The sequence below is a fragment of the Bos taurus genome, chromosome 8, assembly GCF_002263795.3.
Source record: "Bos taurus isolate L1 Dominette 01449 registration number 42190680 breed Hereford chromosome 8, ARS-UCD2.0, whole genome shotgun sequence".
Classification (NCBI taxonomy): Eukaryota; Metazoa; Chordata; class Mammalia; order Artiodactyla; family Bovidae; genus Bos; species Bos taurus.
Window position 1 is genome coordinate 85,380,559 of NC_037335.1, and position 24,209 is coordinate 85,404,767.

The 24,209-nt window shown below is 39.1% G+C and overlaps 1 protein-coding gene and 1 long non-coding RNA gene across 7 annotated transcripts in view; one reads left to right on the forward strand and one right to left on the reverse strand.

Annotated features, from left to right (window-relative positions):
* PTPDC1 (protein tyrosine phosphatase domain containing 1) overlaps positions 1-6,489 on the forward strand; it is a 74,337-nt gene extending 67,848 nt beyond the window's left edge. For 5 of the 6 annotated variants that reach the window (XM_024995721.2, XM_005210441.5, XM_024995722.2 and 2 more), the window contains one exon: positions 1,658-6,489. In XM_024995721.2, coding sequence (XP_024851489.1) covers positions 1,658-1,774 — 117 coding nt within the window. In that variant the 3' untranslated portion in view covers positions 1,775-6,489. 6 annotated transcript variants of the gene reach the window in all.
* LOC104969435 (uncharacterized) overlaps positions 1-24,209 on the reverse strand; it is a 76,763-nt gene that overhangs the window by 12,704 nt on the left and 39,850 nt on the right. The gene's annotated exons all lie outside the window — the stretch shown is intronic.

Consider the following 24,209-nt stretch of genomic DNA (forward strand, 5'->3'; position numbering starts at 1 on the left):
GTACTCATTTACCAATCTCTTTCCCCATCCACTTTTTCCAAAGTGATGTCCTTCTTACAGATTTCTTTGTTCCTCAACCAGAGCTTTTTTCTTCATCTAGAGCTTTACAGCACTAACCACTTTGCATCCTCTCAGTCAGTCTCTTTGTGACTATTTCCAGAGTTACCACATCAAAACCAAATTATGTGATCTTTTACAACTGTGTTTATGTTTTCATAGACCCAGAGATTACCTGCTGTGTGGGGAGGATTGTGGTTTGGTGTGTAACAAAAGTATGCAGTTCAGGCCATTACTAATATTATTAAGTTTTGCAGATAGGATAGACAAAACAATGATTAAGATAAAGTTAAATTTCTGAATTTAATTAAAAATAAGTCCTTAATACTGGTCTCCCTGAAAGCAGTAGAAATTCTTTACAACTTCTATTGACCTTTTACAGCAATACTAATGAAAAGTTAAATATATTGGTTGTTCCAAACCTGTCTATAAAAATGTTAGAAGACTGTTCTTGGGTCTCTCCCCTTGTGTACAGTCTTAGGAATAAGGCCCTGATAGCTTTTATTCCAGACTAGCTTGTGAAGGAAATCTGTGTAGCATCTGCTTCCAGTGTAATAGATGAGATTTCCTTCAGGCCACAGCTTAGCAGCCTTGGCACAGCTCCCTCATCAGACACTGGGGAGTTCCTCAGCAGTGAGGCAGACTCCTTGCTTGTGTGGCCTCCACTTGTGTCCCCCTGCATCATCCCCAGGGGGCTTGGAAGGCAAGGGAACCCATGTGATTATGGAGCGTGTGCTGCCTTGAGTCATAAAGTTGTTTGACCCAACACCGTCGTGTCTTCTGCCAGTGTCCACAAGTTGTGTGAGACCCTTCCCAGCCCCCCTGGAGGGAACGGCCTTCCTGTCTCCCTCCAGAAGGGAAGGGATCACTGGTCAAGGAGTCCTGATCTTGGGAGTTGCACATTTGGCAGTGGGAGTAGGGTGGAGGTGTGGTGATTGCCCTGGTTCTCTGTCCTAATGTCATTGCAATCCTGCAATACAGTGAACTTGGATAAGCAATCCAAATATGTGTCCATGGTGCCTTCCCACCAATGGGAAAGGAAATTAACTTTACAGAGAGGTTTTTACATGTGTCATGCCTGTGTTAGATTTTCCTATTTTGTACTCACGGAAATCCTAAGGAGATGGATGTTGTGATCTCCATTTTACAGAAAGGTTAGATATGACCCAAGGCTACAGTTGCTTACAGAGAGCTAGGCTTCCTATTCAGGTCACCTCAGTGCAACACTTAACCTGGTGTGCACTGTTTTAATAAGGAGACTTTTCCCTTAGGCCAGCCATGATTAGTCTCTGGATTCAAAACCCCCATCACACTCACTGTTGGCTTGCTTCAGGAGTACAGTATCTATCCAGGCACTAGATTTAATTGTTTTAGTTTTCATTTGTAAGTTTAGTATTGACATAATTGGCAGTTCTAATATACTACTTTAATTTAAACTAATATGTGAACTGTATTGTGTGTCCTTATAAAATTGTATGTAATTTTGTTTGTAAGTCTTTGTTTTTCTCCACCCCCTTTCTTTTCTCCCAGAATAAAGACTGGTTATAGTATCCTGAATTCTTGTTATAGTATACTGAATATAAATTTTCTTTATCACTAGGTTAATTTTGATTCTGAAAATGGCCCAATAGTCTACAACACCCTGAAGAAAATATTTAAGCGCACACTGGAAGAAAAAAGAAAAATGACAAAAGATAACCCTGAGCCTGGCATTTAGTGACGCTGACTTTCCCTTCATGACTATTTCAGACTTGAAGATCTGGGTGGCATTTCTACTCATAGCTGAACAAATTGAAGTGTGGAACTGCTTCGTTTCATAGCACTTTATTTCAGATGCTCTCGGTTTGTGCTCAGAAATGCTTGTTCCTGTTTGGAGCAATTATTTATTTTAAAATATCCTTCAGTTACATTTTTATGTTAAAAAATTGCCATAAAGTCAGTGCCACTTCTTTTATTTATGTATTTATTTAACTGAATTAATATTGTTGTATTAATATTTTAAGAATATGGTGTTTACATCCTTGTTCTTTTTTGACATTTTGGAAAAAGTTGACTCTTCTTTCCAAAACAATTATTTTATTGATGGAGCTCGTCTCTTTATTGATGGAATTATCTGTTTACCAAATAGATAATTTTAATAGTAAAACTTTACAGTGTATGCCCTGATACGGACCTTCAGGAAGTCACTAAGTGTCTTAAACTGTAAGATATTTGTTATAAGAAGGCTATTGTTACAACATTTTAAAGGATTTTTTTTACATTTTTTGATTTTTTTGTTTTTCCTTTTTACAAATGTGGCAAACAGTCTCAAATGTATTATTTTTGTGAGTGTTTTAGTTTTACGTTAAAGGATTGACAGTACAGTGTTCGGGACTTTTTACTGTGGGAAATAGGCTTGCTCTTTGTCAGGCTTCCTGACAACCTCACTGACCTCTGCTGTCACAGGCGGAAGGAACAGTTCTTAACACATCAAGCCTTATTCCCACTTTTCTGGGCTGTTGCTGAGCTGAGCAGCATCTTTACAGAGAAAGTAGGATCGGTGACAAGCAGTGCAGGAAGCTGCAAGACTCCAGCAGAACTGTCTTACAGGGGCGGCCTCCATAGCCACAGCCACTCCCCAGAGGCAGTTCTGTTCATGCTGACATTGTGATAGCATGAGCCCCAGCCCACACGTCCTAAGTCTACTGTTTCATAGACCCAGTTGCCTCAGGGCTTTATCTTTGGTTGCTTTTCTGTGAGAATTTAGATGTTTAAATTGAATTTGACTCATTGTAGGTTGCATTCACCCTACAGGTTTTAGATAAGAGGAAGTAATTGCCTAAATTATTTAGTTCCTTATAAACCAAACTATCAGTAATCAAAGCCATTAAATAATATTTAAGTGAATATGTGGGGCACAAGAGGCCAAGCCTCTCTTTTTTCCCCAATAAAAGTGATATTAAACCAGTTTCAAACTAAAGCTACTACTTAATCTGAAAGACAGAATTTCAGAGAGAGTAACTAATTTACAAGAAATGAAATTTCTCCAACTTGTACATTTCTGAATCAACTCTAGCACATCAAAAATGTCTGTCATTATTGGTCTTACTAACTCTAGTGGCAAATGCCATACTGTTTGAATTTTTAGGAAATCAAATCCAGTGAATTTTAGTGAATTGGTTTGCCCATTCGTGAAATTTTTCATTTTCAAGTGCCTGATCTGGGAAAGACAGGGAGAAAACAATTACATTTATCCAAAGGTACATTATAAAGATATGTATTTTATACCTAAAAAGATATTTATCCTTATGTTTGTCGATCTCAAATGGACAGGTGCCACCATGGCTCATTTGACAAGTGGCTCTTGGCCTGTGCATCTGAAATGATCATTTCAGATTAGAGAATAAATCCTGCACAGCCATGCTGTGACCACAGCAGTGCCTGTCTAAAATCTAAGTGCACCAGTCTGAGAAAGAGAGATGGTGTGATTAATCAAGTTGTATACAGGTTTTGTATTTATTTGAATAAAAGTGGGGGGAAAAAAGCACATGATCTTTGTCTTTTACTTCTTTAGCTTAGTGCTCTTGAGATCCTGATGATAAAGATTTGGCTTTGTGATTAGGATTTCCTAGTGAGCAGTCTTGAGTTGCAGACTGAGTAGTCAGCTGGCCAGGCTCTAGTCAGCCCCGACTCTGTTGGTTCAGAATGACCAAGGGATGGAGACAGGCAGATAGGAGGATTCTAAGAGAAGTATGGGAGGAAAATCTCAAGGTCAGCAGGATTCCTGCCTTCCAGTATTTGAACTGGTGAAGAGTTCTCTGTAGCCCACAGGATAGAAGTCTACCTACTAGAAGAAGTTACAGGCCTACAAAAATTAAGCTCAGCAGAGTGGAAAGAGCCAAAACTGCACACATTCAGAACTTAACTACCATGGCTGAGCACATGCATTTTCTTGATTACTTCTCTTACCAGGCCAGGAGTGAAGTACTTTTCATACTTGGCTGATGAAAGGATTCCCCTCTGACTGACTTTGAAGTATGTTCTCCCTCTTGAGACTCTTTCAGCACTAGATTCCATGATGGCATTACAGAGCACCGCATTCTGTAACTTCAGTGGAAATATCCTACAATTTTTGTCCTCTGAAAAAGACTGAGCTCACTCTATTGCTATTATATATATGTGTGTGATACACACACGCAAACATACATACATATATAGAAAGTGCATGATTTCTTGCCACTTCGTGTTCTTTTTCCTGTTTCAGTGAACTTGCTGATGCTCTTTGAGATGAAGTGCTGCTATTTTAAAGTTGCCTCATCTGTTTGTATAACTCAGAAACACTATGCTGATCTACTTTCTCATAGCTTCAACCAACTTCCCAGTTCTATCTGAGAAAGAAAGAGTATGTGCTTTCATCACTCTGGATTCCATGAAAATTAAACATATATCATACTTCAATAGAGAGGAAGTTTCTGTATTTCTCTCTTAAATGGAGGACAGTTGCTTATATATGCTTGGGTGCTATTTCTGGCTGTTCTCTAGAGGTCTGAAAAAGTTTCCAGAGATAGTATATTGTAGACAGAGTGTGTGCCCCAAGTTCTTGATATCTGAAGGTCCCCAAATAATTTGAGGATAATTTGAGGAATTGTTTAAAAGTGACAGCTTACTCATAGGATCTTTGTTGTTCAAAATTATTAAGCATTGATACATTTTCAGTAAATTAAGAACCACATTTCCTTTGGTGCTTTTTATGAATGTGACCCAAGAGTAACACCTTACCCAAGGAGCCCTTTTCAGTGTTGAAGTGAAAGTTGCTCAGTCATGTCTGACTCTTTGCAACCCCATGGACTATACAGTCCATGGAATTCTCCAGGCCAGAATACTGGAGGGGGTAGCCTATCCCTTCTCCAACGGATCTTCCCAACCCAGGAATTGAACCGGGGTCTTCTGCATTGCAGGTGGATTCTTTACCATCTGAGCTATCAGGGAAGCCCTAATATCTGGGCTTCCCTTGTGGCTCAGCTGGTAAAGAATCCTCCTGCAATGTGGGAGACTTGGGTCAATCCCTGGGTTGGGAAGATCCCCTGGAGAAGGGAAAGGCTACCCACTCCAGTATTCTGGCCTAGAGAATTCCATGGACTGAATAGTCCATGGGGTCACAAAGTCAGACACGATTGAGCGACTTTCACTTTTCAGTGTTAGGTAGTTGAAAATTATTTACAGATAAAATGGCAGGAGAAAGATTCAACAAATCCTGTTACACAGCGGTGGATTATTTTTTAGTTATGCTTTTAAGCATGAGCTGATCTCTGATTAGCCCAGCTCTGGCTGACAATAAAACTGATTTACAAGTAATCACAATGGAGCCATTCAACAGTAGAGCTGTAGTGAACCTTCATTCTAAATCGTCAATTAAAATAGCTAGTCACTAAAAATAATGTCCCAATAAGATGTTAATATCATAAAATCTTTTGCCCTGAAAAAATAAAAGTTTCATACATCCACTGCAATTTACATCACAACAGAAGGCTATTATGCCCTTGCCTCCTGCCTTTCTTGATTAAAATTAAAAGATGTTTTACTCTTCAGATTGCCTCTTTGGGAGAAAAGTTATTTTTAGAATACATTCCTACTTACCTAACCATTTGATTACAGTCTGCAAATATTACTTGGTTTTGATTTAGTGAATTGCCTTTTCATTTCTTTCTCCTCTTAAAAACAAAACAGATACTCAGACATTGAATTATGTTGAACTATACTGAATGGCCATTTCTGCAGGTCAAAAATTATCAAATATGGGCCATTTTATACAGTTTTAACTGAATACTAAATTTAATTTTCCTGGGACCAGTAGGTGACATTTTCTAAATTATTTTAGCAAAGTTTAGATGATTAGTTGCTTTCTAAGGATGTCCTTTATGCTCAGAGTTCCAAAACAAATGAAAGAGATTAATATAAAACTATTCTTTCAACAACTGATTTGTGCTCCTCTGAGCTTCCACTCTGCTGATGCTGGGGACACCCAGGAATCATTCAGTCATTCATCCCTCCACCAGGAGCCAAGTCTAGTGCATGTCTGTATGCCACTTGTTCATGCCATCTCCTTCCATCAGCACCCAAAACGAGTTCTGCATTGTCTGCCACCTAGCTACCCACTTCAGTCCACACCTTCATTCTTTCTATACAATGGTGGAAGAATAATTCTCAATACTTTATTATTGTTAATTCTGAGTGTCCTTCAAAACTCAGCTCTGATCCCTTCAAACTATGTATTAATTAACATTTTGTTAAATGTAATTAAATTCAACTACCCGATGACCACAGAGGTAGGGAGGTGTCATGAGCTGAATTAAGTCCTAAAATTCATATGTTGAAATCCTAACCTCTAGTACCTCAGAATGTGACTGTGTTTGGAGACAGGCCTTTTAAGAAGTGATAAAGTTTAAAAACAAAGTCCGTATGTGTGTCTCACGTGACTTAAACGTAATATGCTGGATTTGTTGGTATTTCTTTTCATCCATGAAACTGCTACTCCTGGTGTAACACTGGTGCATAGAGAGGACTCAACAAATGTAATATGCGTAAAAGGGAAGAGGGTGGAGGAAAGGAAAGTAGAGCCATGGTGTCAGTGTATATAGAAAAAAATACCTGGGTCAGTTATGTTTAAAAATTGGGTTATTTGCAAAGCAGAGATAGAGACACAGATGTAGAGAACAAATGTTTGGACACCAAGAGGGGAAGGTGGGATGAATTGGGAGATTGGAATTAACATATGTACACTATTGATTCAATGTATGAAATAGATAACTAATGAAAAACTACTGTGTGGCTCAGGAAACTATGCAGTGCTTTGTGGTGACCTAAAAGGAAAGAAAACCCCAAAAAGAGGGGATATGTGTATATATATAGCTTCGCTTTGCTATACAGTAGAAACTTAACATTGTAAAGCAACTATACTCCATTATATTATTATTAATTTAAATAAATAAAAACAAGGAAGTGGAGTGTATAGGGGCATAATGGAAGTAATGGTTCTCCACTTCATTCAACAGGCTTCCCTGATAGATCTGTTGGTAAAGAATCCACCTGCGATGCAGGAGACCCCAGTTCAATCCCTGGGTCGGGAAGATCTGCTGGAAAAGGGATAGGCTACACACTCCAGTATTCTTGGGTTTCCCTTGTGGCTCAGCTGGTAAAGAATCCGCCTGCATTGCGGGAGACCTGGGTTTGATCCCTGGGTTGGGGAGATCCCCTGGAGAAGGGAAAGGCTACCCACTCCAGGATTCTGGCCTGGAGAATAAAACATCCCATGCCAGTAGACTACGCCAAGTTACATATATCTAGAGTAAGCACTAGGAAAACTGTAGTAATATACTCACTATAATCAAGATGGGATTTTTTTTATGTTCAAATAACTACAACAGGAAAGAGAAAAAAAAAAAAAGGAAAGAGAAGAAGAATGAGGAATACAGAAAACAAACAAATAATAAAATGGCTGACAAATTCTAACAATTACCTAAATTCAGATGGTCTGAATGCACCAAAGACAGATTGGCTTAGTAGATAAAAATGACTAATAAATCCTACCTTCCAGAAAGATTAAAATACAATGTTATAGATAGGTTATATCATTCATTATTTATTAAAAACAGAATGGTTTATTAGATAAAGTAGACTTTAGAGCAAAGAAAATTACAGAAACATTTGTGTCTTGTTTAGTCGCTAAATTGTGTCTGACTCTTTTGCAACCCCATGAGCCATAGCCTGCCAGGCTCCTCCGTCCATGGGGATTTCCAAGCAAGAATACTGAAGTGGGTTGCCTTTTCCTTCCCCACAGAAACATTACACAGTGATAAAAGGATCAGCCCACCAGGGATACATAATTCTGAGTAAGTCCACACCAGCCATCAGAGCTTCCAAATACATGAAGCAAAACCTGGTAGAGCTGAAAGGAGAAATAGACAAAGCCACAGTTAGGCTTATAACTTCACCATCCCACTCTCAGCAACTGAGAGACTGTGCAACAGAAAGCAAAGCTGTAGAGTCACTGAAACAGGCACACGCATACAACAGGGGCTTCCACATACACAAACGCACACAACAAACATGGGCTCCTATGCAGCAGTTCTGACTGGTTTATCTCAGGACAACTTTGCTCTCCTAAGCATCAGTGAGTTCCTCAAACAGCTTTTGCTTATTTCTATTATGTAATATTTATTGATTTTTATATATGTATTATATAATTATTATATAAATAATACATATTACAATATATAATTATATAATACATTATATAATATATAATTATATAACAATTATATAATTATAATGTATGATTATATAATATAATTATATAATTATATAACTATTATAATTTTACATATTATTATATTAATTATATATTATATATATAATATATATATATATATATATAATATATATATGGCTTCTCCAGTGGTGCTAGTGGAAAAGAACCTGCCTGCCAATGCAGGAGACAATAAGGGTTTGATCTGTGGGTTGGGAAGATCCCCTGGAGAAGGGCATGGCAACCCACTCTAGTACTCTTGCCTGAAGAATCTCATAGGTAGAAGAGCCTGGTGGACTATAGTGCATGGGGTCACAAAGGGTTGGACACAACTGAAGTGATTTAACATGACCAGACACACACACACACACACACATATTAGTAATTGACACCTTTCTAAAATAATTCACTTAACATAAACCCATTCAGTACTTCTTAATATAAATATTTTTAAGTTAGTGGCATTGTTTTTAATTTTTGCAAATCTCTAAGTTCTGACAAGAGAAAACAACTGGATTCTCATATGTGCCTTGCATTCATTTTGTTATACTATCACACATGTTGTAACCACTGGAAAACTACACCATACATTCATGAGCATGAGAAATGCACATAACATCTTAATACTCTAATGAAAAAGTAAAGGTTGCAGACACCTGAATCTCAGGTCCCCTACAGGTATCCCTGACAGCGTATGGCCTCTATCAAGTCAAAGCTAACAGCCCAAAGCTGTTAGCCCAAGAAAGCCTCCCACAAAGGTGATGCTGCTGGAAGTGGATTCTGTTTGACAAGGAGAGAGAAATGAGTGCAAAGGAAGAGGGAAAGGAAAGTTGGGAGAGGAACGGAAAGTGTGAGGTTTTTTGTTTGGGCTATTTTTTCATCACTTTTCAAAAACCACAGAGAACGACACCCTGAAACTATGAAGCTAGGGAAGCAGTTCTGCCCCATCTCATATAACATGAACAACAATCCCATATAAAATTATTAAAAGAAAAAAAGATTAATGGGTTAAATTTGGAATAACATTCCTATAAATAATGAAAGAATGCAGAGATATATGCTTACAAAATAAAGACATGTCTAATATTTAAATGAGCTTTAAAAATTAAGATTATAGATGCTATGATAGAATAGCAAAAAAATAGAATATGAAAAATTCAGAAATGAGATGATTGGTTAAAAACAAGATCTGAAAAAAAAAGCAGATGAACTCAGGAAAGAATTAGAAATAAAGAGGAAAATTTTGAGAAACTGAATATTAAACTGATGGATGTGCTATGCTGCTCCTGCTGCTGCTGCTGCTGCTGCTAAGTCGCTTCAGTTGTGTCCGACTCTGTGCAACCCCATAGACGGCAGCCCATCAGGCTTCCCCATCCCTGGGATTCTCCAGGCAAGAACACTGGAGTGGGTTGCCGTTTCCTTCTCCAATGCATGAAGTGAAAAGTGAAAGGGAAGTCGCTCAGTCGTGTCCGACTCTTAGCGACCCCATGGACTGCAGCCTATCAGGCTCCTCCATCCGTGGGATTTTCCAGGCAAGAGTAGTGGAGTGGGGTGCCACTGCCTTCTCCAATGCTGCTTCAGTTGTATACAAATCTTTGTGATCCTCTGCACTGTAGCCCACTAGGCTTCTCACCATGGGATTCTCCTGGAATGGGTTGCCATGCCCTCCTCCAGCAGATCTTCCTGACCCAGGGATTGAGCCTATGTCTCTTATGTCTCCTGCGTTGGTAGGTGGGTTCTTTACCACTAGTGCCACCTGGGAAGCAAAAACCAAATGAGTCCAAGAGAAACAAAGGAGGGAAGGAGGAAAGCAAATTTACAAAGTAAAGTTTAAGAAGATTTGAGAAAAGTGATAGATACAGAGGACAAAGAAGATTCAATGTAAGTATAACAGGTATATCTGAAAAAGAAAACTGAAATAATGGGAAAAAATAAATAATAATTTAAAAAACTACGCTATCAAAAAAAATTGCTCAGTGAAAGAGCAATGTACTTACAAGTATATACTACAAATTTACTCCATTTACATGCAAAAATCAACCCAGGCTGGTCAACAGTAACACATACTCTAGTAAAATCATTGGTTTTTAAAAGAAAAAGAAAAGCCTCTTCGGACAATCAGACAAAAGACCAAGTTATTTAAGCTTCCAGTTCAAGATGGCAGAGTAGAAGGACATGCACTCATCTCCTTCTGCAAGAGCACCAAAATTGCAACTAGCTGTTGAACAACCATTGACAGGAGGATGCTGGAACCCACCACAAAAATATATCCCATGTCCAGAGACAAAAAAGCCACAGTGAAACAGTAGGAGGAGCACAACCACGATAAAATCAAATCCTATACCTGCCGGGTTGGTGACCCATAAACTGAAGAACAATAATACAAAAGGAGTTTTCCCACTGTTGTGAAGGTTCTGAACCCCATGTCAAGCTTCCCAGCCTGGGGATCCAACCAAGAGACTGGGAATTCCCAGGGAATCTGACCTTGAAGCCAGCAGGATTTGATTATAGGACTTCCACAGGACTGAGGGAAACAGTCTCTAGTCTTGGAGAGTACATATAAAATCTACGTGTACCAAGACCAGGAGAAAAGGAGCAGTGACCCCACAGGAGACTCACCAAAGCTACCTGCTGGTGTTGGAGGGTCTCCTGTGGAGGCGAGGATTGACAGGGGCTTACCACAGGGAAGGGGGCACTGGCAGCAGTAGTCCTGGAAGGCCCCCATTGGCATACACCCTCTTCAAGGTCACCATTAACCCTACCATAGAGCCCTAGACCCCAGGGATGGGTTGCCTCAGGCTAAACAACTAACAGTGAGGGAGTACAACCCCACCCATCAGCAGATAATTGGATTAAAGTTTTACTGAGCAAGGCCCTGTCCACCAAAGCAAGACCCAGTTTTTCCCACTGGCAGGCCCTCCCATCAAGAAACTTACACAAGCCACTTAGCCTCCTCCATCAGAGGGCAAACAGAAGAAGCAAGAAGAACCACAATCCCACAGCTAGAATAAAAACATTTAGTCAGTTCAGTCGCTCATCGTGTCCAACTCTTTGCAACCCCATGAACTGCAGCACGCCAGGCCTCCTGTCCATCACCAACTCCCGGAGTTCACCCAAAGTCATGCCCATCGAGTCAGTGACGCCATCTAACCATCTCATCCTCTGTCGTCCCCTTCTCCTCTCACCTTCAATCTTTCCCAGAATCAGGGTCTTTTCAAATGAGTCACCTCTTCGCATCAGGTGGCCAAAGTATTGGAGTTTCAGCTTCAACATCAGTCCTTCCAATGAACATTCAGGACTGATTTCCTTTAGGATGGACTGGTTGGATCTCCTTGCAGTCCAAGGGATTTTCAAGAGTCTTCTCCAACACCACAGTTCAAAAACATCAATTCTTCAGCGCTCAGCTTTCTTTGTAGTCCAACTCTCACATCCATACATGACTACTGGAAAAAACCATAGCCTTGACTAGATGAACCTTTGTTGGTAAAGTAATGTCTCTGCTTTTGAATATGCTGTCTATGTTGATCATAACTTTTCTTCCAGGGAGCAAGCATCTTTTAATTTCATGGCTGCAGTCACCATCTGCAGTGACTTGGGAGCCTAAAAAAAATAAAGTCTCTCACTGTTTCCACTCTTTCTCCATCTATTTGCCATGAAGTGATGGGACCAGATGCCATGATCTTAGTTTTCCGTATGTTGAGCTTTAAGCCAACTTTTTCACTCTCCTCTTTCACTTTCATCAAGAGGCTCTTTAGTTCTTCACTTTCTGCCATAAGGGTGGTGTCATCTGCATATATGAGGTTATTGATATTTCTCCCAGCAATCTTGATTCCAGCTTGTGCTTGTGCTTCATCCAGCCCAGCGTTTCTCATGATGTACTCTGCATAGCAGTTAAATAAGTTAAATACAGCCTTGATGTACTCCTTTTCCTATTTGGAACCAGTCTGTTGTTCTATGTCCAGTTCTAACTGTTGCTTCCTAACCTGCATACAGAGTTCTCAGGAGGCAGGTCAGGTGGTCTGGTATTCCCATCTCTTGAAGAATTTTCCACAGTTTATTGTGATCCACACAGTCAAAGGCTTTGGTATAGTCAATAAAGCAGAAATATGTTTTTCTGGAACTCTTGCTTTTTCGATGATCCAGTGGATGTTGGCAATTTGATCTCTGGTTCCTCTGCCTTTTCTAAATCCAGCTTGAACATCTGGGTTCACAGTTCATGTATTGTTGAAACCTGGCTTGGAGAATTCTGAGCATTACTTTGCTAGAGATGAGTACAATTGTGTGGTAGTTTAAGCATCCTTTGGCATTGCCTTTCTTTGGGATTGGAATAAAAACTGACCTTTTCCAGTCCTGTGGCCACTGCTGAGTTTTCCAAATTTGCTACCTATTGAATGCAGCACTTTCACAGCATCATCTTCCAGGATTTGAAATAGCTCAACTGGAATTCTATCACTCCCACTAGCTTTGTTTGTAGTAATGCTTCCTAAGGCCCACTTGACTTCACGTTCCAGAATGTCTGGCTCTAGGTGAGTGATCACACTATTGTGATTATCTGGGTCGTGAAGATCTTTTTTGTACAGTTCTTCTGTGTGTTCTTGCCACCTCTTCTTAATATCTTCTGCTTCTGTTAGGTCCATACCATTTCTGTCCTTTATTGAGCCCATCTTTGCATGAAATGTTCCCTTGGTAGCTCTAATTTTCTTGAAGAGATCTCTAGTCTTTCCCATTCTGTTGTTTTCCTCTATTTCTTTGTACTGATCACTGAGGAAGGCTTTATTATCTCTCCTTGCTATTCTTTGGAACTCTGCATTCAAACGGGTATCTCTTTCTTCTTCTCCTTTGCCTTCGGCTTCTCTTCTTTCCACAACTATTTGTAAGGCCTCCTCAGACAGACATTTTGCTTTTTTGCATTTCTTTTCCATGGGGATGGTCTTGATCCCTGTCTCCTGTACAATGTCATGAACCTCCGTCCACAGTTCATCAGGCACTCTGTCTGTCAGATCTAGTCCCTTAATCTATTTCTCACTTCCACTATATAATCATTAGGGATTTGATTTAGGTCATACCTGAATGGTCTAGTGGTTTTCTCTACTTTCTTCAACTTAAGTCTGAATTTGGCAATAAGGAGTTCATGATCTGAGCCACAGTCAGCCCCTGGTCTTGTTTTTGCTGACTGTATAGAGCTTATCCATCTCTAGCTGCAAAGAATATAATCAGTCTGATTTCAGTGTTGACCATCTGGTGATGTCCATGTGTAGAGTGTTCTCTTGTATTGAAAACTACATTACAGAAAGTTAATCAGGATGAAAAAGCATAAAGTTATGTCCCAGATGAAGGGACAAGATCAAACCCCAGAAAAGCAACTGAATAAAGTGGAGACAGGCAACATTCCAGAAAACGAATTCAGAATAATGATAGTGAAGATGATCCAAGGTCTTGTGAAAACAATGGAGAAGATGCAAGAACTGTTTACCAAAGATTTACAAGAACTAAAGAACAAACAGATGAATAATACAGTAGAAGAAATCAATAGCAGACTAACTGAGACAGAAAATCAGATAAATTATATGGAGGACAGAATGCTGGAAATCACTGCCACAGAACAAAGAATATAGAGGAAAGAATGAAAAGAAAAGAAGACAGCTTAAGTGACCCCTGGGACAACATTAAATGCACCAACATTTGCATTATAGGAATCCAAGAGGGAGAAGAAAGAGAAATGACCAGCCTGAGAAAATATTTGAAGAGATGATAGATGAAAACTTCCATAACATGGGAAAGGAAACAGTCAATCAAGTTAGTAAGCACAGAGAGTCCCAGGAAGGATAAACTCAAGGAGGAACACACTGAGACCCATAGTGCTCAAACTCACAAAAATTAAAGATGAAGATAAAATATTAAAAGCAACAAGGAAAAAACAACAAATAATAAACAAGGGAACTCCCATCAGGCTCTCAGCTGATATCTCAACAAAAACTCTATAAGCCAGAAGGGAATGGCATGATAATATATTTAAAGTGATGAAAAGGAAGAACCAAAAATACTCTACTCAGCCAGACTCTCCTTTAGACTTGATGGAGAAATCAAAAGCTTTCCAGACAAGCAAAAGTTAAGAGAATTCAATACCACCAAACCAGCTTTACAACAAATGCTAAAGGAACTTCTCTAGGCAGGAAACATGGCAAGGAAAAGACCTACAGAAATTAAACTCAAAACAATTAAGAAAATGGTATTAGGATCATACGTATCAATAACTACCTTAATTGTAAATGGATTAAATGCACCAACCAAACGATAGACTGGCTTGGCAGATGAAAACATGTGCATGTATGTACTTATACTTACCACATCACTCTACTTGACCTCCCAAACTATATGTAATTATTTTATATTGTTAGGTTAATCATGTTTACATTATGATTTTCAACTGTAATTATCTTTTATTTTTTTGTCTGGCTATTGATTGTGAACTAAAGCACCTCTTGAAAGTGAAAGAAGAGAAAAAGTTGGCTTAAAACTGAACATTCAGAAAACTAAGATCATGGCACCTGGTCTCATCACTTTATGGCAAATAGATGTGGAAACAGTGACAGACTTTATATTCTTGGGTTCCAAAATCACTGCAGATGGTGACTGCAGCCATGAAATTGAAAGACACTTGCTCCTTGGAAGAAAAGTTATGATCAACCTAGACAGCTTATTTAAAAGCAGAGACATTACTCTGCCAACAAAGGTCCATCTAGTCAAAGCTATGGTTTCCAGTAGTCATGTATGGATGGGAGAGTTGGAATATAAAGAAAGCTGAGCATCAAAGATTGATGTTTTTGAGCTGTGGTGTTGGAGAAGACTCTTGAGAGTCCCTTGGACTGCAAGGAGATCCAACCAGTCCATCCTAAAGGAAATCAGTCCTGAATATTCACTGGAAGGACTGATGCTAAAGCTGAAACTCCAATATTTTTTGGCGACCTGATGTGCAAAGAATTGACTCATTTGAAAAGACCCTAATGCTGTGAAAGATTGAAGACAGGAGGAGAAGGGGATGACAGGGGATGAGATGGTTGGATGGCATCACCGACTCGATGGCCAATTTGAGAAAGCTCAGGGAGGTGGTGATGGACAGGGAAGCCTGGCATGCTGCAGTCCATGGGGTCGCAAAGAGTCGGACATGACTGAGTGACTGAACTGAACTGAACTGATTGTGAAAACTGATAAACCACTTTTACTATTGTTATTATGTAACTATAACCCACTTGACACCATTGTATCATGATCAGCCAACAGAAAAACAACAGAATACTGTATCACTAAAACTACCATTTAATAGAAAAACCTGTAATCACTTTTTAAAATCCAGATGCATATCGAATTATCTTGGAATTTTTTGAAAAATACAAATGCCCAGATATTTCTTTTTCCCTCTAGAACTCCAGATATGTTTCTAATGAGCAGCCATGTTTAAAAATTACTGGACTGTATGATGATCTTTTATCTAGTTTGTTTCACTTTTTCTACTTCATATTCAGTGCTCCCATTTCATGTAGTTTATGTTTTCAATTTCTTCAGCTCTTTTCTTGATGTTCGTTCTCAAACCTGTATCATGTACAGTAGAAAAGCTGTTGTACACATATGTATAAATAGTATATATAATATATATATCTTAGAAAATGTATGAATTTTTGCCTAACTAAAATTTTATGACATTTTGACTCCACTTGTTTGACTTAGTATGAATAAAATGCTATATTTCTAATTTTAAAACAATAGATATGCAATAAGCAACAAAGATTTACTGTATATCACAGGGAACCATAGCCAATATTTTGTAACAACCTACAATGGAAAATCGGAGAAGGCAATGGCACCCCACTCCAGTACTTTTGCCTAGAAAATCCCATGGACAGAGGAGCCTGGTAGGCTGCAGTCCATGGGGTCGCTAGAGTCAGACACAACTGAGTGACTTCCCTTTCACTTTTCACTTTCCTGCATTGGAGAAGGAAATGGCAACCCACTCCAGTGTTCTTGCCTGGAGAATCCCAGGGACGGGAAAGCCTGGTGGGCTGCCGTCTATGGGGTCGCACAGAGTCGGACACAACTGAAGCGACTTAGCAGCAGCAGCACAATGGAAAATAATCTGAAAAATAATATGTATGTATATGTATAACTGAATCACCTTTTTTTGCACCTGAAACATTGTAAATCAACTATATTTCAATAAAATATATATATTATTAAATGAAAAAAATTTTTCAAAGACCAAGCCATTTAAAAGGGAAGTAAAATTAGATTGACTTCTGACTTTTCAAAAACAACACCATGCCAGAAGCTAACAATACTCACACAAGTATCTTGCTAAGATGTCAATATTATCTAAGCTATTTACAGATTCGATACAATTCCAACAGCCTTTTTTTAAAGAGATGGAGAAAATGATTGTATTTCCAAATCATGCAGCTTTTATATATAAAGGCCACACATGTGTATCAACATAAAATAACTCAGAGAATATTATTCACTTGAGTCCTTCCCGAGGAGTCTTCTATGACTCGGGGTCATTCTAAATCTAGCCCAATGCTTGTTTGTGTACAATGCATGAGCCATAGGAAAAGTATAAAATATCCATGAGCCCAAATTTATATAAATAAGTGAGCAATAAATAACTGGGAAGATGAGACAAACCTCCTATGAAGAACTCCAGATTAATTTAGGTAGATACTCTTCTCTTTCCCCACTAAAATGCACTTAGTAAGTTGCTTCCAGAGAGTATAAGGTGGAAGGGGATGGGGAAGGGAATCAGTTTACAGTGGCAAAAGCTGCAAACAGCTGCTGGCCAGAGAATCAGAGTCAGCATCATCAGTGTTAAGTCATGCTGATAGTATTTCCCCCTGATGTGATATGAGGAGAAAGGCACTTAACCTCCGTGGTGGTAGTTGTTTGTTTCAGTCACTAAGCCGTGTCTGACTTTTTGTGACCCCATGGACTGCAGCATGCCCTGCTTCCCTGTCCTTCACTGTCTCCTGGAGTTCACTCAAATTCATGTCCTTTGAGTCCGTGATGCCATCCAACCATCTCATCCTCTGTTGCCCCCTTCTCTTCCTGCCATCAATTTTTCCCAGTATCAGGGTCTTTTCCAGTGAGTCAGTTCTTCACATCAGGTGGCCAAAGTATTGGAGCTTCAGCTTCAACATCAGTCCTTCCAATGAATATTCAGGGTTAATTTCCTTTAGGATTGACTAGTTTGATATCCCTCTATGGTCATCCTCCCCAAAACCCATAATTCTACTCTAACCATGAGGAAAACATCAGGCAAACCCAAACTGCTGGACATTCATCAAAAAACCTGCGAAGTCCTTCTCAAAACTATCAAGTTAATCAAGGACCAGAAAATCTAAGAAACTGTCACAACCCAGGGAAGGCTAAGAAGACATACTAACTAACTGTGATATCCAGGTTTGAATACTGGAACAGAAAAAGGACATTGGGGTTAAATTGGTGAAATCCAAGTAAAGTGCAGAGTTCAGTTAAGAGCAATGTACCAATGTTGGTTTCTTAGTTGTGACAAAGGTATTGCGGTGACATAAAATGTTAACAATAGGGAAATTGAGCCAAGAACATACAATAATTCTACTATTTTTGAAACATCTGTGTTAGGCTAAAACTATTCTTTATTTCTTTTTTTTGGTAGTATGGATATTAAAATTTTTTTAATTGGAATATAGTTGATTTACAAGATTCTATTAGTTTCAGGTGTATAGCAAAATGAATTACTTAGCATATATTTGCTCTTTTTTAAGATTCTTTTCCCAGACAGGCCATTACAGAGTATTGAATAGAGTTTCCTGTGATATACAGTAGGTCCTTATTAGTTATCTGTTTTACATAGTAGTGCATATATATCAATCCTTGTTTCCCAATTTATCCCTCAACCCACCTTACCCCTTGGTAACCATTAAATTTGTTTCTGCATCTGCAACTCTATTTCTGTGCTAAAACTATTCTTTAAAAGCTTATTGTTTTTTTTTTAATTTTATTTTATTTTTAAACTTTACAAATTGTATTAGTTTTGCCAAATATCAAAATGAATCCGCCACAGGTATACATGTGTTCCCCATCCTGAACCCTTCTCCCTCCTTCCTCCCCATACCATCCCTGGACTCTGTTGCAGAGGGAGAGGGTGGGAAGATTTGGGAGAATGGCATTGAAACATGTATAATATCATGTATGAAACGAGTTGCCAGTCCAGGTTCGATGCACGATACTGGATGCTTGGGGCTAAAAGCTTATTGTTTTAAAAAGACAATCTTAAGCTGTATTATGGACTAAATCTTGGTAGTTGTCCAAAAACATCATGTATTGAAACCATAACCGCCAGTGTGTCTATTTGGACATCAGGCCTGTGAGGAGATGATAAAGGTTAACAGGCCATAACGGAGGGGCCCTAATCTGAGAGGGCTGGTGCCCTTATAAGAAGAAGAGACACCAGACTCTCTCTCTCTCCCTTGTAGGGACACAAGGAGAAGACGGCTGTCCACAAGTCAGGAAGAGAGTCCACGCCAGGAACCAAACCGGCCAGACCTTAACCTCAGACTTACAACCTCTAGAAATGTGAGAAAATAAATTTCTGTTGTTTACCTCACTCATTCTATGGTGCTTTGTTATAGCAGCCTCAGCAGGCTAATACAAGGTGTATGATTGCACGTGGTAGTTGTATGCACAGGAGGCAGTAGAACACTATACAGAGGGACAATCCGATTATGAATTTGTGATGCTACTATACAGAGCAACCTGTGAAATATTTGCCAAAACCAGAAGCTGAATCCAGAGAAGGCAATGGCACCCCACTCCAGTACTCTTGCCTGGAAAATCCCATGGACGGAGGAGCCTGGTAGGCTGCAGTCCATCAGGTCACTAAGAGTCGGAAACAACTGAGCAACTTCACTTTCACTTTTCACTTTCACGCATTGGAGAAGGAAATGGCAACCCACTCCAGTGTTCTTGGCTGGAGAATCCCAGGGACAGGGGAGCCTGGTGGGCTGCCGTCTATGACGTCGCACAGAGTCGGACACAACTGAAGCGACTTAGCAGCAGCAGCAGCAGAAACTGAATCACATCTAAGTTTATCAGAGAATCATGTGGAAGACAACATGAGGCTACAATCAGAATCTCCATTCTCTGAGAAACTATACAGGACAAGTGACCTGGTTTCTTAAATAAAGCAATCACAAAGGAAAAATTAGGGAGGGAATCTATAGATTATAAAATACCTATCTGCCAAATGTAACATATAGACCTGGGCAGGATCCTGATATTAACAAACTATTATAAAACAGTGATGACAACATATAGATATTTGATGATATATGTCATTTATGTTTTATTATCATATATCATTATCATATATGATATATGTCATTTATGTTTTTTAAAAGTCATATTTTAGAGATATAAATCAAGGTACTTATACATAAAATGATGTAATGTTTGCAATTTATTTCAGAATTATCTAATGGGGAGAGGGTCTCTTAGGATCTGGGCAGGGTTATAGATGAAGCAAGATTGGTCATAAATTACTTATTGTTAAAGTTAGTTGTTGGGTATATGGGAATTCATTTTTTCTATTTTTGTATATTTTTGAAATTTTTCATAAAGCAAACTTTAAAAAAAGAAAAGCAATATGTACAACATATTTTTTTTAACTTACATAAGTTTCTGTATGTGACCTCCCCTTCTACCCAAGATGGAAAAAAACAGGGGCCATAGATATCTCACTCCTGAAACAAATACACACACACATACATGCCCCATCACCACTACCAACAACAGCAACATTGACAATATTAGGAAACTGGACCTCAGGAAACAAAAGACAGTGATCTCTGAGATATGGGAAACAAATGCTTTGAGCCTCACTATTGACACAGCTTACTGCTCTGAGAAAGTTTCTGTGGCAGAGGAGAGGGGACTGAGAACAGCCTTGCAGCTTCCTACTGGAGGAAATGGAGCTGAGAGTCAAGAGGGACCAGGCAGCTAGAGCTTTTGGACAGAGTGCCACCAAGGAGGGAGCTTCACAGGCCAAGAGATCTGCAGAGGGACCCCTTGGGTGCTCAGCTGAGTACTGATCATCTCTAGGATGAGGTCATTACCATATAAACAAACAGAAAAGAAGAAGAAAAAAATGAAACATCATTGCCAAGGGTCAAGAAAGAACATTTGACAAAATCCAACATCTATTTCTGATAAAAGTTCTCAGCAAATAATAGAAAAGAACTTCCTTGACCTGCCAAAGAGCATCTACAAAAAGCCTGTAGCTGAGGCCATATATAAGGATGCCATGTGTAAGGATGCTGTCCTCATAAGATTAGGAACAAATCAAGGAGGGCTGCTCTCACCAGTCCCATTTAACATTGTACTGAAAGTTCTGGCAAGTACAGTCAGGCAAGAAAAAGAAGTCAAAGGCATCAGGAGTAAAAAATAAATGGTTTCTATTATTAGACATAACCATCTATGTAGAAAATCTGATGGAATTTGCAGAAAAACTATGAGAATAAATGATTTCATAAAAGTAAAAGGATACAATATCAATATATAAAAATCAATTCCACTTCTATGTACTAGCGATGAATAATCTGAAATTGAAAAATAAGGGCAGGGCATCAAAAAGATGAAATACTAATGGATAAATCTGACAGAAGATGTAAACAACCTGTTGTATTCGTTTTTTAGGGCTGCCAAAAGAAACTATAACACATGGTGGCTTAACAATAACAGTAATTTGTTCTCTCCCAGATCTGGAGGCCAGAAGTCTAAGATCAAAGTGTCAGCAGGGCTGTGCTCCTTCCAAAGGCTCTAGGGGAGGATCCTTCCTCCCTCTTGCAGCTTCTGCTGACTCAGGCGCCCTCTGTGTCTTGGCTTGTAGCATTACCACTCATGTCATTATCAATCATTATCTGCATGTCCCCTCCTCTCTCTCTGTCCTCTACATGAGGACACTTGCCATTAAACTTAAGGCCCCTCTGGATAATCCAGGATGACCTCCTCATTTCAAGACCTTTAACTACATCTACAAAGAGCTTTTTACTAAATAAAGTCACACTCTCAGGCTCTGGAGATTAGGATGTGGACATATCTTGAGGGCTGGAGGGAGGGGGGCAATTATTTAATTCACTACACTTGTTCACTGAAAACTACAAAATATTGGCAAGAGAAACTTACACCTAATTAAGACAAGTTATACCTCTCCATGAGTCAGGGGACTCAAGATTGCTAAAATGTCATTTCCCTCTAGGTTCTAGACAATCCTGCCCAAAATCCAACCAGACTTTTCTTGTAGAAATTAACAAATAGATTCTAAATTTTAGGAGAACTGCCTGGCAGGCCAGTGGTTGGGACTCAGCTTCCATTGCAGGGAGCACGGGTTCAATTCCAGGGAACTAAGATTTTGCAGGCTGTGCATTGCAGCAAAAAAACAAAAACAAAAACAAACTATAAAATTTATATGGAAAGGCAAAGGACCTCATACAACCGAAACAACTTTGAAAAAGAACTAAATTGGCAGACTAACACTACTTGACTTCAAGATTATTATAAAGTTACACTAATCAACTGGACATGGAACAATAGACTGGTTTCAAACTGGGAAAGGAGTATGTCAAGGCTATATATTGTCACCCTGCTCATTTAACTTATATGCAGAGTATATCATGTGAAATGCTTGGCTGGAAGAAGCACAAGCTGGAATCAAGATTGCCAGGAGAAATATCAATAACCTCAGATATGTAGATGACACCACCCTTATGGCAGAAAGTGAAGAGGAACTAAAGAGCCTTTTGATGAAAGTGAAAAAGGAGAGTGAAAGAGCTGGCTTAAAACTCAAAAACACTTAGATCATGGCATCCGGTCCCATTACTCCATGGTAAATAGATGGAGAAACAATGGAAACAGTGACAGACTTTATTTTCTTGGGTTCCAAAATCACTGCAGATGGTGACTGCAGCCATGAAATTAAAAGATGCTTGCTCCTTGGAAGAAAAGTTATGACCAACCTAGATGGCATATTAAAAAGCAGAGACAGTACTCTGCCAACAAAGGTCCATCTAGTCAAAGCTATGGTTTTTCCAGTAGTCATGTATGGAAGTGAGAGTTGGGCCATAAAGAAAGCTGAGCACCAAAGAATTGATGCTTTTGAACTGTGGTGTTGGAGAAGACTCTTGAGAGTCCCTTGGACTGCAAGGAGACCAAACCAGTCAATTCTAAAGGAAATCAGTCCTGAATGTTCATTGGAAGGACTGATGCTGAAGCTGAAGCTCCAATACTTTGGCCACCTGATGTGAAGAACTGACATTGGAAAAGACCCTGATGCTGGGAAAGACTGAAGGCAGGAGGAGAAGAGGACAACAGGGGATGAGATGGTTGGATGGAATAACCAACTCGATGGATGTGAGTTTGAGCAAGCTCCAGGAGTTGGTGATGGACAGAGAAGCCTGGTGTGCTGCAGTCTGTGGGGTCACAAAGAGTTGGACACAACTGAGTGACTGAACTGAACTGACACTAATCAAAACTGTGATATTTTGTACAAATAGATCAAAGGAACAAAAAAGTCCAGAAACAGACCCACAAATACATGAACACCTGATTTTTTACAAAAGTGAAAGACAGTATAATGGAATAAGGATAGTCTGCCCACAGATGGTGCTGGGACAATTTGGATATTTACAGGAAGAAAAGTACTTGGATCCATATATTGCACCATCTGTAAAAAATCAACTTTTAAATGTAAAATCTAAGACTATAAACTTTCTAGGAGAAAGTATATGTTACATTAGGTAAGCCGGAGATTTAGATATGACACCAAGAGTGTTACTGTGAAAGGGCTGGCTGCGTGACCTGCATGGAAGACAATACTATGGTACAGACTTTTGAGAAAAGAAAGAACTTTAATGAAAGATCACCAGGTAAGGAGATAGGAGGCAGGGCTCAAATCTGTCTCCCCATCCAGGGTTTCAGATGAAATTTAAGGGGTGAGCTGATTGACAAGTCTTGGATCAGTCCGTATATTGTGATCAGCTGCTGGAAACTGAAATTTCCTTACTGAAGGACTGCTCACTTCATAAAGGGCTCCAGTGGCAGCATTTCTATTCTTTGAGTTTTCTAGACTGAAGATTCTTGGTTCTGGGGTCATTTGGGAGACACGTGTCTTGCAAATGCACAGTGCTATCTCTGTAAAGTAGCTCCAGGTTTGATTAATCAACTTGTTTTAAGGAAGAAAACTCTGTTTAAACTGCTCAGTGTTTAAAACTTCTGCTCTTCAAAAACACTGTTAAGAAAATGAAAAGACAAGCCATAGACTAGGAGAGAATTTTGCAAGACATATAAGATAAAAGGCTTGAATCCAGACTATATAAAACCTCTCAGAATTCAACAAAAGAAAAAACAACCTAAATTTTCTAAAGTGCAAAAGATTTGTATACAACACCAAAGATACAAAGTTGACAGAGAAGCACAAAAGGAGATGCTAAGCATTATTAGTCAGAGGAATGCAAATGAAAGCCACAATGAGATATCACTTCACATCTTTCAAAATGGTTAAAATGAAAAAGACGGACCATACCAAGTGTTGGTGAGGATGTCAAGAAACAAAATGATACACACTTTCGAAAACAGTTTAGCAATACCTTGAACAGTTAAACATGCACCTACTATGTGATCCAACCATTACGTTCCTAGGCATTTACCCAAGAGGAAAAAAATGTGTTTGTCCCTACTAAGACTCCTACATCAGTGCTCATATCAGCTGTATGTGGAATATCCCCAAACTGGAAACAACACAAATGTCCATGAGCGGGTATGCGGATAACTACATTTTGGTTTATCT